Genomic DNA, 16,642 nt, shown 5'->3' with positions numbered 1-16,642 from the left:
ACGAAAAGCAAATGAACACATCTCTTCAGTAGTGATCTCCCGGAAGGCAGAGTGTGAACTTGTATTTCGCCATTCCAGTTCTTAGTTCAGTGCAGCATCAGTAAACTTGTAACATGTTTATTAGATGTCACAATGCCTGTCAAATCCAGTCCACTAATGGTGGTGGGTCAACAGGAGGCAGTACTCAGAGTAAGGAGGTCCCATAGGAGAAGTTCAGTATTGGCCAGGAATCCAGCAAATCTCCCCCTCGCCACTCCCAGGAGCTACTAGAAACACAGCCTCAGATTCCACTGGTACCTAGGAAACTGGACTCTCTGGGGTGGGGCCCTGTAGTTGGCTTTAACAAGCCCTGAGCTAATTCTGGTGCACACTGAAGTTTCAGAACCACAGGTTTATAGCATTCTTTTGAGGGTTGATTAGGCGTTCCTAGGAGGGGAGAAGCACATTAAATAAACTAAGATTTGTGTGTGCAAGTGCGTGCGCACGCACAACTGAGTTGCACACCCAGCCCTTTGCTACTATTTTTATTTTTATTTATTTATTTAAATTTTTTTTTTTTTTGGTCTTTTTGAGACAGAGTCCCTCTATGCAGTTCAGGCTGGCCTTGAGCTCACTTTGTAGCCCAGGCTGGCCTCAAAGTCACAATGATCCTCCTGCCTCAGCCTCCCAAGTGCTGGGATTACAGGCATGCGCCACCACAGCTGGCTTATTATTTTTATTTTGAGACAGGGTTGTTAGCAGGGTCCTGGGGTGCCACTGCAGCTTGAATGGGCACTGCACTGGGACTCCTGTTTTTAATTAGATCCATACTGTGGGTCGTCTTGCTAGGGCTATGGCTCTCGGGCTCTTTGCAGTCTACCTCCTATACCTCTTCGCCGTGCTTTCTCCTGCAAAGGAAGTGTGGAAACTAATTGCTAGGTCTGTCATAGCCCATGTTTTTAGACAGACCAGGAAACATTCTGGCCTATTCGTTCTCCTATTTAGGCTCTGCATCCTCAACCTAATACTGTAGTAGACTTTGTCTGTTCAAGGCTTCAGACGGTGACCCAGACTGCAGCCCATGACTCCTGACAAATTCACCAGGCTTCCTCCCATTGAATGGGCAGTTCAGTGGTTCTTCACATACAGGCCCTGACTCCTTTCTTACCACTGCCTCCTGCTCCTCCTTCTTCTTCTCTTTCTTCTTCCTTTTTTTTTTTTTTTCTTCTGGTACCGGGAATTGAACTTACGACCTTGCTCTTGCCGGGCAGGCGCTGTGCCGCTGAGCTAAATCCCCAGCCCCCTAGTCTTTTTGAGACAGGGTCTCGCTATGCATTTCATGCTGGCTTGAACTCACATTGTAGCCCAGGCTGGTCTCAAACGCACAGCGATCTTCCTGCTTCAGCCTCTCGAGTGTTGAGATTATAGGCATGTGCCACCATGCCCAGCCTCTTACTTTCTTCTGACAAGATTTTTTTTTCTCAGCTCACCCAGTGAGCCACAATATCCCAAGGTAGTTGGAGAGCACATAACTCCCTGCAGCCCCTTTCAGCCAGAAGTAGCTATGTGAAGACAGAGAGCACCACAGCCTCAGCAGCCCACAGAAAATTATGGGGATTTATGTCAGAGGGAAATGAGGCAGGAGATCAGGGTGTGGCCAGCCAGCTGGGCAAGTGGGAATGACCTGTCAATCACAGAGACCCAGGACATGTGCCCAGAAAAACAGTTCCCAGGCCCTGCACCAGAGACGAACCAGAAAGTGCTCTCTTCAGTTTTTCTGGCGTGAAATCAAACAGATTTTTGATAGGATAGCCTGGATCTGACGTCACCTTGAGGAGTGGGAGATACCAAAGATGCTGCCTCGTGGCCACTGTGCCTTCTTCCTCAGTGGCTCACTCTTACCCACACAGTATATTTCTCTTCCTACCTTTAATTGGCTTGCACTTGCTCTAAGGAGCATACTTCTCCTCCTACCTTTAACAAATGTAAAACCTTACTACCTTTTCATGTGTTTTGTCCAATTCTTTGTTCAAGACACCAGAACCTGGAAAGAATCTCTGAAAAGAGCCCACAGCACTCTGAGCCCCAATAACAGGGTCTCAATCATTAAATTCCCTAGGCTGATCTTGAACTTGAGATCCTCCTACCTCAGCCTACTAGTGTTAGGATTATAGGCATGTGCTACCATGCCTGGCTTAAAAAAAAAAGTTCAGAGCCTTGAGATTTTGGGGACTTCCTTAAACAACTAGCAAGAGGGCAAACCCATCAAGTTTCTTTCTTTCTTTCTTTCTTTCTTTCTTTCTTTCTTTCTTTCTTTCTTTCTTTCCTGTTGTTGTTTTGAAACAGGGTCTTTCTTTGTAGTTCAGGCTGGCCTTGAACTTACTATGTGGCCTAGGCTGACCTTGAACTCACAGCAATCCTCCTGCCTCAGCCTCCCAAGGGCTGGGATTACAGGCATGTGCCACTATGCCCAGCCACTAGTCAGTTTTCTGAAGGACAATTTAGTATTGGTCAGATCTTTGTAAAGGTGCCTACTCATCAGCCTGCATTCTACTAGGAATTTATCTTCAGGGAAAAATTCTACTTCTAGGAATTTATCTTCAGGGAAAAATTCAGAAATTTTTTTCCAAGATTTGTTTATAAAGATGTCATTGATGAAAACCAGAGGAAACTAGAAATAAACCAAAAGGTAAATTATAGGAGATTGGTTAAAGGAACTATTACACATCTTCATTATGTAATTAATGGAGTCATTTTATATAGTAGTGAATATTTTTATTTATTATTTATTTGTTTTTGAAAACAGGGTCTCACTATATAGTTCAGGCTGGACTTGAATTCACTAGGTAGCCCAAGTTGCCCTTGAACCCACAAAGACCTTCCTGCCTCAGCCTCCCAAGTGTTGAGATTACAGGCATGTGCCACCACAACCAGCATGTAAATATTTTTATAAAAGAAGAAAAGTTCACATGTGGAGTTTGCTTGACAGGTTACCAAGGTGTGATTCAGTTTCTCAATCTCGTTATTCGCAGAGGTTATGTTCTGCAGTCACCCGACACTGAATCTGCTTCTTCTGCTGTCGCTTAGGAGAGGGAATTTGTGTAGACAGAGGAGCTTAGTTCACTGTGTATGGTTCCCCACTCCACTCCTTCTAGTAGATTCCTCCGTGGCTCCCTCTTTGCTGAGAACACCGTGGCCCTGCAACTGAGGATGCAGCAAAGGGCCAGGACTGTTTTTGTGATCCGCAATTTCACGCTCTTACACATGCAGATCAAACCTTAGTTATCAGTCTCCTAATCACTCATCTGATAGCCTTCAGTCACAGAGAGGCCTTTCTTCCCACTACACCCGGCTCCCTGGAGACATGACATCTTCCCCGTAAATATATGGTTGAGGGAGGAGCCTGCCACCTCATTATACTGAGGCCCACAGAGGTAAACAGACTGCCTGATGTCATAAGTAACTGGAACCAGCTGCCAGGTTGCAGGATCCCAGCACAGAGCTCTTCCCCACAGTGCCGTCCACTGGGACTCTGGGGGTCTGGTGGCACAGCAGTGAGACGCAGCCACAAACAGCAGCTTGCCCAGAAATAGGCACTTTTGTCCTTCACTTTTGTCCTCCGCGAACATTGGTGTTGCAAACCATGACGCAGCTGTCTTACAGCCTGTGCAGAACTTGGGGATTATTCACCCACCAGTGAAACTGTAGCCCTGGGGCGTTTTGCCTGTGTTTCCACTACGATCTTAGTACCCCCGGCATAGGCTGTCCCGAGTCTGCATGCAAAGCCACACGTCTCTCTATGTTGACACCGACACAAAGCCTCTGTGGAGCTGGAAAGTCACTGGGCTGCGGCTCTGCCATCTTGAGGAACACAACAACCAAGTCAAACTGGACAGGCCACCTGAAGCCAGGTATAGTGGCGCACCCGTCATTCCAGCACTTGGGGGAGCTGAGGCAAGAGGAGGGCAAGTGTGAGCCCAGCCCAGACAACTTAGTGGGCTCTCATGTCAAAATTTATTTTAAAAATTTTTTGTTTTTTTTTTTTAAAACAGAGTCTCACTATGTAGTTCAGGCTGCCCTTGAACTTGAGGTGACCCTCCTGCCTCAGCCTCCCAAGTGCTGAAATGACGTGTGTGTGCCACCATGTCCAGCAGAAATATTTTTAAAACAAAAGGCTTAGTTGTAGCTCAGTATAAAGAATGAGGGTTCAATCCCCACTACTGCAAAAAAGAATGAAAAAAAGGCAAGAGAGAAAATCATTTGAGAAGCATTCTGGAAGCCTTAACTAAACTCTTCCCACAGACTCTTCCCAGGGCTGAAGGACAGGGATCTAACGGTGACTGTGATATGGCCCCTGCACAGGACGAGCTCACAGACTTAGGCAGGGTCCCACTTCTATGCCCACGGTTCATTTTCGTGGGCTGTGAGGAAAGAGAAATGCTGGGAAACAGACAGGAAGCAGGAATATCTGGCAGCGACCTTATCTTCACAACAGGAAGGACAGGAGGACAGGCCAGCAGTGAGGAGCGCATGTCACGTTGGCACAGTCACGCCACTGGCAGTGACAGGCTGCTTGAGGCCAGGGCCCCGAGCGTGGGAGGCTTGCAGGCCGCAGGCGAAGGCTGCGGTGTGGTGGGTGTGGAGTTGGGTGCTGCGGCTCAGCTGCAGCTCAGCTGGCTCAGCGGCAACTTTTTTTCCCGGTGACCTCACAAAGCGAAGCAGGCTCGAGTGGCTTGAAGCTGGGTGAACAGCCAAAGAAGGGGAGACTGATTTGTCACCATGGGTACAGATGGGGCGGGGACGGTGGCTCCTGCATCTGCATTTCCACCCCGGAGCTAAGGCCTGGTCCAAACTAGGTAGGTGCTCAGGGGCCTCAGCCGCTCACTCAGGCTTCTGATGTGGCATCCCTAGCAGAGCCTGTGGCTACAGAGTTGCTGAGTGAGTTGGGAGCATGAAGCACAGAGAGCCCGCAGCAGGAGCCCAGCTTGGGGAGGGCTCATGCCTGTTCTTGTTACTGTTGCACAGGAGACCTTTGCTGAGACGTCTCAGACACTGGTTACATTCAAACCACGGAGAAATCTTTTCCCTATTCCCCCCCCACCTGGCATTTTTAACTGCAGCAGTAATTTCAGACATTGGGAAATATCAGAAGCACTTGGGGGAACTGTTGAAAAGTGGGTTTCAGGCTGGATGTGTGTGGCACACACCTGTAATCCCAGTACTCAGGAGGCTGAAGCAGGAGGATCCTGGAGAGTTCAAAGCCAGCCTGTGCTACATAAGGAGTTGAAAGCCAGCCTGAACTACCACAGTAAGACCCTGTCTCAAAACAACATCAACAAAAAGGAAAACGTGGATTTCAGGGCCCAGTCCCTTTAGGTTCTAATCAGGCCTTTGTTTTTAAACCAGTCTCTCAGGTGCCTCAGGGACCTGGAGAAAGCTGCAGTGTCCACCTGTGCCGTCCTGTCCCTGGCTATGTGGGGTGCCATTCACTGGTGCCCTGCTCCAATTTCACTTGATTTCCTTAAAATTCTCTACAATAAGGCATACATGCCTTTGGAAAAACAACTCAAAAAGTGCAAAAGCTCAGAAGGTGAAAGAAACTCGCTGGACCCCACCTCTTCCTTGCTGACTGCTGCACCTGCGTCCCAGAGGTGGTCATGTGCCCCGTGGCTGGGGTTCTCCTCACAAGCACAGCACTGCTGTCTCTCTTCCCCCTACACCCCTTTCATTAAGCACAGACGGGACCAGAGGGCAGAACAGGGATCTGCCAATACTTTCTGTAAAAGGTCCAATGCAAACATTTTCAGCTTTGGGGCCATCGCATTTCTGTCCTCCTGATGAACTCTCTCTCGAAGCCCGAGGGCAGCGGCAGACAATGTGGAAGTGGAGGGGTGTGGCTGCGTTCCCGTGAAACTTTATTTGCAAAGCAGGCAGCAGGCTGGCTTTGCCCACAGGGCACTGTTTGCTGCTCCAGAGCTCTACAGCTTTCTTCTTTCGTGGGCTTAATTCGAAGCTCTCCTCCGTACCAGCCCGTGCATCTGGCTCCCTTTAATTGCTGCACAGTGTGGAATGTGTATCCAGCCATGCCTCTGAGGGCCGTTTAGAGGTTATGCCGGCTTTGCGTTATAAACAAAGCTGCCCTATGCTCTCTGCTTGGTTGACCACTGTGCAGGATGAACTCAGAATTGCCACGTCAAAGGCTGAGTACGAATTTAAAGTGCGGGTAGATGGCGCCAAATGGCTCCCAGGCTTCTTTTTAAATTCAGGTTGGCACATAACCCTGTGGTACACATTGCTTTATACGTATATATTTTTATTTTATTTTATTTTGGGTTTTTGTTGTTGTTGTTTTGATTTATTTTAAAAATAAAAGAAGGAAAACATATTAACAGACATCCATTTACAAAATAGCGTAAGAACAACACAAACAAAACAGAGTTACAGACAAAGTTGTAGGAAATTAACCATGGTTGTTGTATTGCTTATTGATATCTTCAAAGTGGTTTCTCAGGAAAACAAATAGAGACATACAAGATGGATCAAACAAGTAATCATTAACTGTTCCTTTCTGTAGAGCAATAGAACACAGTAGTACAACTGTGTTAGCTATCCTGTATACACACACTTACATAATTTCCTCTTCTCTTTTCCCACACCCCAGTTGCCCTTTACTTTTGAGTACTTTCCTTTCATTTCTCAATGTCTATCATACCTCCTAGTTTTTATTCACTCTTTCAGGTCTTACACTAGTGAGAAAATACAATGCTTACACATGCAGGTCTGATTTATTTCACTTATGAGTATGGTCTCTAGTTGTGACCATTTACCTATAAAAGCCTCGAGTTTATCTTTCTTTATAGCTGAGTAATATTCCATTATATAAAAGTACCACAATATTTTTATCCAATCCTCAGTGGATGGACATTTGGGTTGCTTCCACAATTGAGCAATTACAAATTGCGCTGCTATGAACATAGGTGCACATATATTGCTGTGATATGATGTTTTTAGATCTTCTGGGAAAATACCCAGAAGGAATAGCTGGGTTGAATGGGACCTCTAGACCTAGTTTGCTGAGGAATCTACAAACTGATTTCCACAGTGGTTTCACCAGTCTGCATTCCCACCAGTAGTAGAGAAGGGTTCCTATTTCTCCACAGCCTCGCCAAAATCTCAGTGTTGTTTTAATTTGCATTTCTCGAATGCCTAATGATGTTAAACATTTTCTCATGTATTTATTTGCCATTTGTATTTCTTTATCTGAGAAGTGTGTATTCATCTCAGCTGCCTATTTTTGGAATGGGTCTTTGAATTTGGGGGCGCTGACTTTTTTTTAACCTTTATACATTCTAGATAGAAGACCTTTGTCCAAGGGACAGTCAGCTAAATTTTTTCCCCAATTTGTGATTTTTCTTTTTACTCTGCTGGTGATTTCTTTAGATGTGCAGAAACTTTTCAGTAGGATGAGATCCCAGTTGTTGATTCTTTGAAGTATTTCCCATGCAGTTTGGTTTTTGTTCATGAACTCTCTGCTTACCTCTATGTCTTCAAGATTTTTACCTACTTTCTCTTCCAGTAGATTTAGTGTTTCTGTTTTAATATTGAGATCTGAGATCCACTTTGACTTCAGTTTGGTGCATGGTGATAGACTTGGGTATATGTATATATTTTTAATACTGGGGATCAAAACCATAGATTTGCCCATATTAGGCAAATGCTCTCTCACTGAGCTACAATCCAAGTTCCTTATTACATAATCTTGTTCCCGGTGAGCATTTTCTGTTGCTTTATTTTTTTCAGTTGCTTCAAAGATTCAGAAATAACCAATGGAAAGATACTAAAGGTAAACAGAGGCAGCAACGAACCATGTGGTGATTGATTCAACTCTGAAATAAAAACTTTTTTGTCATGAAGCAATTTCACTGCATTTTTGTCAATGTAAAAGTGAATTCTTTCCTGCCCAAACATTCCTAGAAAACAGTAAACTTCTTTTCTAAATGTAAAGAACACTATGCAGCTGGATGTGGTGGCACATGCCTCTGATTTCAGCTAGAGGAGGCTGAGGCAGTAGAACTACAAATTCAAGGCCAGCCTGGGCAACTTAGCCACTTAGTGAGACCTTCCTTGTGTCAAAAATTTTAAAATGGGCTGAGAATGTAGCTCAGTGGTAAAGCACATGCCTAGCCTGTGCAAGGCTCTGGGTGCAGTTTCTGGTACCATCAAAAAAAAAAAAAAAAAAAACCTAATAGCAACAAAACAACCCTCCCTCTGACTATGTATAGAGCTCAGTTTAGGTATTTGCAGAGTCAGAAAGGGCATGATTGCTATCTGAGATACAGCCCTTGGAGCTGTAGCTCAAATAGCTTGGGTTTTTTTTTTTTGGTACCGTGTATTGAACTCATGACCTCAGGCTTGCCAGGCAAGTGCTTATGCCACTGAGCTAGATCCCCGGCCAGTGTAGCTCAAATAGCAATTTTGAATTTCCCACTTAGAATTCTACTTTAGATGGGTGTGGTAGTGCAATACTTGTAATCCCAACACCCAGGAGGCTGAAGCAGGGGTACTGCCACAAGTTCAAGGTGAGCCTGAAGTATACAGCAAGACCCTGTTTCAAAAAAAGAAAAAGAAAAGGAAAAAGAAAAAAATTCTAGTTCAGATCTTTTTCATGATTGGGCTAATGCTTCAGGATCCCTTATATGAAGAAATGCACAGATCATAGCCAGTGTGGTTGAGACTGCAACTGTGAACAGCTTGTTCTGAGTGAGCACCTACTGGGACACTGGTGCGAGCAGGGTCTCTCATCACATCCCCTCCAGCCCTGGGTGGTGGTTTCACCACTGTGCAAAGGGAAAAGTAAAACTTAGGAAACACAGACCAGGTACAGTAACACAGTCAGGCCTGTTGGACTGCAGAGCCTATGGGAAAAAATATAGCATATGCTGCACTGCGCACTGGCAAGAGTCTGGTAGCAAACAAAAGAGGAACACAAATCTATATCCCATGATCTTGCAATCTACTCCCCGAGTATCCACCCTCAGAAATAATTCCAAAGGGAAAAAGTTATGTCCAAAGAGAAAAAGCTAAACCATTAGAAATAGTGTGAACAAAAGAGGAACAAATAATCAGCTTGATTAAGAGCCCATTAGTAATGACTGTAAGGGCAGAATCCATGCATAGCAGCGGGGAAAGCTCCGTCTCAAAATCAGAAGACCCAGGTCTAAGTCCTGCTCCACCTTTACTATTTGAGTGGCCTTGGGCAAGTTTTTACTCAGGTTCCCCACATCTTTTTCTCAGAGAAACAGGCAGGTAGGTATATTTCTTCTCCCTGTTCCTTTTTTGAGATAGGGTCTTACTCTGTATTCAGGCTGGCCCTGAATTCCACACTGGCCTTGAACTTGGAGTGATCCTCCTGCCTCAGCCTCCCAAGTGCTGAGATCACAGGCATGCACCACACACGCAGTGTCTACATTAAATAATATGCCGGAATACATGGCATTGTCACTGAATGTGTTTTCTTTTAATCCATGGTAAAGTTGCTCTTCTCTGCTACCTTGAGGCTAAGGAAAGCTGAGGCCATCTGCCATGTCACTTCTGAGAAGATGCATTTAGTTACCATGTGAGACTCTAGCAGCCCCCCGTCCCCTTCAAAGGTGAGCAACACGAGAAAGCAGGTGTCATTGGGAGGTACCATGCTGCCCAGGGCCGGAGCCGACGCCATGAGGAAGACTTAGGGGATCGATGAGCCTAACTGAATCTGTCCAGGCTGCTAGTGACCATGTCTGTCACTACACCCCCAGTTATCTACACGAAACAGTGCCAGGCACTACCTGTGTAGAACACTTGTGGTCCTAGGAGTGCAGGCTTCTTGGCTTTAGCCCACAGAAAACTCTGTCCAAATGTCCCGAGCTTCTCCTTGACAGCTGTTAAGGCTCCACCCGATACATGATGCAGTTATGGTGGCTTGAACAAACGAACATGAGATGATATTTTTCTTTGCTCTCCAGGGGAGTGACAGCTTTCTGCAAAGCTCTCGGCACAGGAAATGGAGTACTCATGTTCCTTCCTGTACTAGCTCATCCCTTTCCTTCCCGCAAGTGCAGGTGGGCGATTCCTGTGTAGTGGGCACATGTGTAACACCTCCCTCATTGGAGAATCTTCATTAGAAAGCTCATTTCTTAACAGAAGTAACTTTAGAAAGCTAGATGTGGTGGCACATGCCTATAGTCCCAGCAGTCTGAAGGCTGAGGCAGGAGGATTGCCACGAGTTCGAGGCCAGCCTGAACTACAGAATGAGATTTTATTTAAAAAAAAAAAAAAAAAGGAAGGAAGGAAGGAAGGAAGAAAAGAAAAAGAAAAAAGAAAGAAAGAAAAAGGAAAAAAGAAACTTCAAAAACCATTATCAGGACTGACACACTGTTTAAAAATAGAAGAGCAGCCGGGGCATGGTGGGCCTAAATCCCAGCCCAGAAGAGGCTGAGGCAGAAAGATCGCCACAAGTTTGAGGCCCGCCTGGACTACATAGCAAGACTCTGTCTCCAAAAAAAAAAAGTACTCACAAAAGAATAAGGAATATTAAAATCCGGATGCTGGTGAGAAGTGTAGCATCGACTTGTTTTTTCCTTAGCGTGGAGACCATGCTAAACACACTAGAAACCCTGGAAATGGCAAGAGACAACCAGGAGATCTCTGAGGGGTGATTAAGACATCAGCTAAGTTTGAGATCCCAAGATCAGAAAAGCAGAGCAGCAAGGCACCTCATATTGCTACCTAATATGCAAGATGCCGCCAGCACGGTGGTGCTCACCTGTAATCCCAGCACTAGGAAGGCTGAGGCAGGAGGACCGCTGTGAATTCTAGGCAGCCTGAATTACATAGTGGACCCTGTCTCAACAAAATAGACAAAATGCCTGCAATACCATTGACAATTAGGCATCATAAGAGAAAGCCAATAAATTCATAATTTGAATAAGGAGAGACAGTCAACTGACACTAAGGCTTTGATGAATCTTTTAAGGCAACTGTTTTAAAACTGCGTTTTCAACTAGAAATTCCCCTGAAGCAAATTAAAAACTAGAAATTCTCAGCAAAGAAACAGAAATTATTTAAAAGAACTAAATGGAAATCACAGAACTGGAAACTGTAATAATGGAAATGAAAGACATTTTTATTGTTTATTGGTAAAATTAAGATATATATTATGATCACATTCATCACAGGGAATTTGTACACAATAGATCTTGATGTATATGATAGATCTTGATTCATTTTTTCCCCATTCCCCTCCCCTCCCTTCAACCCCTCTTCCCCTCATTTACAAAGCTTTGTTTCCATTTTATCCTTCTTTTCTCTTCCCTTTCTTCGTTACCCCTGCCTCCTGCCTAGTTCCCCTTTCCTTTTAAACAAGGAAATGACAAATTTGATGCATAGGCTTGAACACAGATAGAAACACTGAACTTCACAACAAAAGAACTCACCCAGTCTGAAAAAGAGGGAAAAACCAGACCCTAGAGATAGATCGGTGTGACAAGAACTCATGTATTGTATGTACCAGGAAGAGAGGAGAAAAAGGTCAGAAAGCATGTGGGGAAATGGCTGAAAAATCCCCAAATGTGATGAAAGATACAAATCTACAGATGAGTAAACCCCCAAAAAGGATGAAGTGCCAATTCTTCAAAAGTTACCTGAAATGTAAATAAGGTACACACACTAAGACATACTGGCATGGTGGATTTAAAAAATGTGCTTCAACTATATGTTGCTTATAAGAAACTTCAAGTTCAACAGTGTAGGTAGGTTGAAAGAATAGAACAAATACATCATATACTCATAAAGTTAAGAAAAGCAGAGGTGGCTGTAGCCACAGCCAGTAAAGCAGCCCTGAGTAAAGAAAGTTAGAGACCAGGAGCCACCACGGGATGAGAAGGGCCAGCGCCCCCAAGATAGGGTACTAGTGTGTACTTAGTAAACAACAGAGTGCAAAATACACAAAACAAACACTCACAGAACTGAAAAGCCAAGCAGACAAACCCAGCTATAACTGGGGACCTCTACACGTGCTCTTCAACAACTCACAGAACTGCCAGAAAATCAGCAACGCTATAGAGCACTTAAACGGCACCGTCTCCCTACAGGGCAGGACTTGAGGGACATAAGAACACAGAACACTCATCAACAAGACACTTTTTTTGATAGTGCTAGGACTCAAAAGCAGGGCTGGCTGGCAAGTGTCCTGCCCCTGAGCTATCCCTCCAGCACCTCAGGACACAGTGTAGAACAGCCTGGATAAATTTAAAAGAATCAAAATTAGTTTCCTGACCATTCAGGAATCAAACCAGAAACAAGTAACAGAAATGCACTAGACTTAGGGAACTGAGGATCATAGCCGAACCTGTCCAGGCTATTCCAGCGACCACGTGTCTGTCACTTCATCCCTGGTTATCTAAATGACAGTGCTTGGCACTAAGCCAAACCTCAAGAACGCCATTTGTAGAATGGCTGTGGCCCTGAGATCAGGTTTCTTCTTGGCTTTTGTCCACAGAAAACTTTCTATCCAAATACTAGAACTTCTCCTTGACAGCTATTACTGGCTCCACCCAGCACGTGAGATGGTTATGGCAGCCTGAGCAAAAATGTTCTCTGAACACGATTAAAATTAATCTATAGGTTTAATACAATGCCTATTAAAATCCCAGTGAAGTTTTGCTACTGGCATAGACAACAGACAAAATTTATTGTAAAATGTATATACAAAGGCACAGGACCAAGAACAATCCTTTTTTTGAGACAGGGTCTCACTATGCAGTTCAATTGGGCCTTGAATCCATGGTGATCTTCCTGTCTCAGCCTTCCACGTGGTGGGATTACAGGTGTGCGTGTGCCACCACGCTTGGCTCTAACATTTTTGAAATGACAAAATTCTAGAAAAATGGAAGCCAGATTAGTGGTTTCCAGCTGTCGAGGACTGCAGTATGGGGAGCACAGGACAGAACAGGGCTGCTGCATAAGGGATCCGGGTAACGCCAGCCCTATTCATTGCTTTGTGGGATGCATAAACCACGTAAGCAATTACAGGCACAGAACAACAGACCACAAAGTAGTACAAGTGAAATGGGGCAGTCTGAGAACTGTGGGTTATGTCAGTGTCTTCAGTGTCTTAAATGTGATCCACCAGAGCGTCACAAAATGGTATTTTTTTGGGAAACTGGACAAGATATAGAGGGAGTTTTTCTGTATTATTTCTGACAACCGCATGTGCATCTATGTCACCCCAACAAAAACTTCAATGAAAAATATCTGAGTGTGTACAATAAGCATCACATAACAGTGTCTGTTTTCACAACAAGGGAACTGAGTTTGCGTGGCTGGTAACTTGCCTAAGATTATAATGAACAGGAGCCAGTAAAAAGATGGGCCAGGATGCAAACTTAGGTCTGTCCAGCACCAAAGCTGTTCTGGTTGATAACTTAGAATACAACGTAAATGACTTAGGGTCCAAGTACTTCATTAGAGACATAGACATGTAAGTATCACTTTAGCCTTCAACAAAGAAGGTACTTTCTCCTAGAAGGACAGAAATTAAAAAGCTTTTGCTGTTGAGCAGGATGCTAGGAATCAGGTAATAGAGCACATAATCAACAGTACTGGGGCCGGGGATTGAGCTCAGTGGTACAGCACCTGCCTGGCAAGGACGAGGTCCTGGGTTCCATTCCCAGTACCGAAAAACAAAAGTACTACAAGGATAAGGGATTTCTTTGCTGGACTTCTCCAAATGAGCATGCACTTTTTATCTTGTAATTCTAAAACAGAATTATACGATCATTGATAGAAAACAACAAAAATTACCCATGGCTTCTTGGTAATGTTGGCTCAGAATAAAATATCATAGTCAAGTTTCAGCAAAATAATTTTATTTTCTAACACATGGTAAACATATACATCCAGTATGTGTTCACTTGCACATCTATCTATTCACAAATGACTTCCAAATCACAAGTGTTTAGATCCTTAAGTAAGAACTATTGAAAGTTACCTTCGCCGAGATAAGAAAAATGGTTTTAGACAGATAACATTCTGAATATATTGGACTGGTCACAGCAGAACTGGCTTTAGTCAGATGAGATCTCTAAGTCTAGAGCTTTGGAGAGCTACTACTTTTACATCTAATACTTCCAGATGAACAGGATGCAGCAATATCAGTTTTTTTTGTTTTGTTTTGTTTTGTTTTTTTTTTTTTTAGACAGGGTCTCACTGTATAGTTCAGGCTACCCTCACTATGTAGCCCAGACTGGCCTCAAACTATCAGCAATCCTCCTGCCTCAGCCTCCTGAGTGCCGGGATGACAGGTGTGTACCACCATGCCCAGCTTTCAGCTTGTCTTCTAAAGAAGTTTCATCAGTTTTTCTGGTGATGGAACCACTTATCCACTGTATTCAGAGAAAAAAAATGAAATTAAATGACAATCCCTGTTGAGAATCAAAATCACATCCAACATGTAACACAGAGTACTGTACGTGGTTTAATGGATCCTGCTATGGTATTACTTTCAAACACATATATGGAAAGTTACACTGTGGAGTTTCAGTTTGGGCTTCCTTTCTCTTTTTTGGTATTGGAGGGGTATGCAGTATTGGAAATTGATGCTGCAGAGTACTGAGCTACATTCCTAGCCCTTTTGATCTATTACTTTTATTTTGAGAGAGGGGCTTGCTAAATTGCCCAGGCTGGCCTTGAACTCATGAGCCTTCTGCTTCAGCCTCCAGAGTACCTGCAGCTACAGGCATGTCCACCATGCTTGGTTTGGAACTTCCTTACTCTTGGTGCTGAAAGTATAATGGAATTTTCAAATCTGTTGGCTTTTTGTTTGTTTGTTTGAGACAAGGTCTTGCTGTATAATTCAGGTCAGCCTCTAACTCACTATGTGGCCCAGGCTGGCCTTGAATTTGCAATCCTCCTGATTTGGTCTCTCAAATGCTGGGATCACAGGGGTGCACCACCATAGCCAGCTTCAAATTTGTTTTTTAAGCGGCAGAACAAACCAGAGAGTTATCCTAAGACACAGAGATTGCCAAGGAACTCTTAAATGTTTCTTTTCCTTCTGTCACTCTTTCCCTCTCCTTCCCCCTCATGTATGTGTATGTTAAAAACACACACACAATATGCATGGCCCTGGAGCACGCTACGTCGTGAGAAATACACCAGGCACAGAAAGACAAATACTGCATGATCTCACTTATATGTGGGACCTAAAACAGGTGAAATTCTAGAGAAACATGGTGGTTGTCAGGGGCTGGAGGGTCAGGGCAGGTGGACAGGAAAAGGAGAAACATGCTGACCAAAATGGGACCAAGCTGCAGTCAGCCAGGAGGAAAGCGCTCTATAGATCTGCTGCACAGTGTTGCATACTCCCTCCCTCCCTCCCTCCCTCCCTTCCTTCCTTTCTTGGACTGGGGATTGAACGTAGGGCCTTGAATGTGAGCTCTACCAATGAGTGACACCCCCAGCCCCACTGTATATTTCAAAATGGCCAGAACTATAATTTTCACCACAAAAAAAGTATGTGAGGCTAGATTTGATAATTAGCCTGATTTCATCATTTTACATTATAAACATTATCAAAACACCCCACTCTACCCATAAATACATAATTGTCAATTAAATGTATAAAATTTTGCTTGCATTACGTATTTTTAACGTAACTTTATGCTACTGTGGATCTTACCATCTGTTGGTACTGTGCAGGCGGAGTCACACGGTGGCGGTAACTGAAATAGAAGATTAAAATGTATTAGTCTAATCCCAGGTAGGAAAAAGGCTGAAAGTATATAGACAAAACTGCAAAAGAACTGGAACAGAAGACCACTCCAACTTATAACATACAGGAACAGTGTGAGGTTTGCCTGCAGCTGAGAGCTGCTAACAAGTCAAGCCTCTTGACTTTCAATGTCATGTTGGGGATAATAAAACACATGTTTTCTGAAATGAAGAAAACTGGTAATGCATACACAATGACTTCACACACGCATACATATACAAAATGTAGACAAAGCGTTCGCGTTGAAAAGTTATGACAGCTGGGTGTGGTGGTACACATCTATCATCCCAGCACTGAGGGAGGCTGGGGCAGGAGGCTGAGGCAGGAGGATCACTGTGAGTTCAAGGCCAGCCTGGGCTACAGAATGTGTTGAAGGCCAGCCTGAACTGCATAGCAAAACCTTGTCTTAAAAAGACCAAAAAAAAAAAAAACACTGGTTTTTCCTTTCCAGTTTTTCTTGTTCATCTTAATTTTGTCAGGATTCATATGTAAACAAAGCTGAATCTAAATGTACTGGGTTCATCAGTAATGTCCTCCTTATCAGGCAGAATAAAGGTAAGACTTCATTTTCTCTTGCTTGCCTTTTTCTAACACTATAAATGAAAATAATTTAAGAGGATCTGGTTCAAGTCTATAGTATAGCCAGGTGTGGTGGGGCATGGATGTAATGCCAGCACTTGGGAGGCTGACACAGGAGGACTGCCACAAGTTCGAGGCCAGCCTGGGCTCCATAGTGAGTTCAAGGCCAGCTTGAACTGCAGTGAAATGCTGCCTCAAAACCCAAAAAGCAGGGGCTGGGGATTTAGCTCAGCGGCAAAAGCGCCTGCCTGGCAAGCGCAAGGTCGTGAGTTC

General features: G+C 44.2%; 1 protein-coding gene across 1 annotated transcript in view; it reads right to left on the bottom strand.

Moving 5' to 3' along the window:
• Nucleotides 1–14,270: 14,270 nt before the first annotated feature.
• The window catches only part of Ppa1 (pyrophosphatase (inorganic) 1), a gene marked incomplete at its 5' end in the record, with an annotated part of 30,197 nt that continues 27,825 nt past the window's right edge, over nucleotides 14,271–16,642 (bottom strand). The window contains 2 exon segments of the mRNA XM_013517122.1: nucleotides 14,271–14,402; nucleotides 15,698–15,740. Of these exon segments, the coding sequence (XP_013372576.1) occupies nucleotides 14,371–14,402; nucleotides 15,698–15,740 (75 nt within the window).

The sequence above is a fragment of the Chinchilla lanigera genome, unplaced genomic scaffold (assembly GCF_000276665.1).
Source record: "Chinchilla lanigera isolate Chin_1 unplaced genomic scaffold, ChiLan1.0 scaffold00036, whole genome shotgun sequence".
NCBI classification, from domain to species: Eukaryota; Metazoa; Chordata; class Mammalia; order Rodentia; family Chinchillidae; genus Chinchilla; species Chinchilla lanigera.
This window is presented reverse-complemented; position numbering and strand designations above follow the sequence as displayed.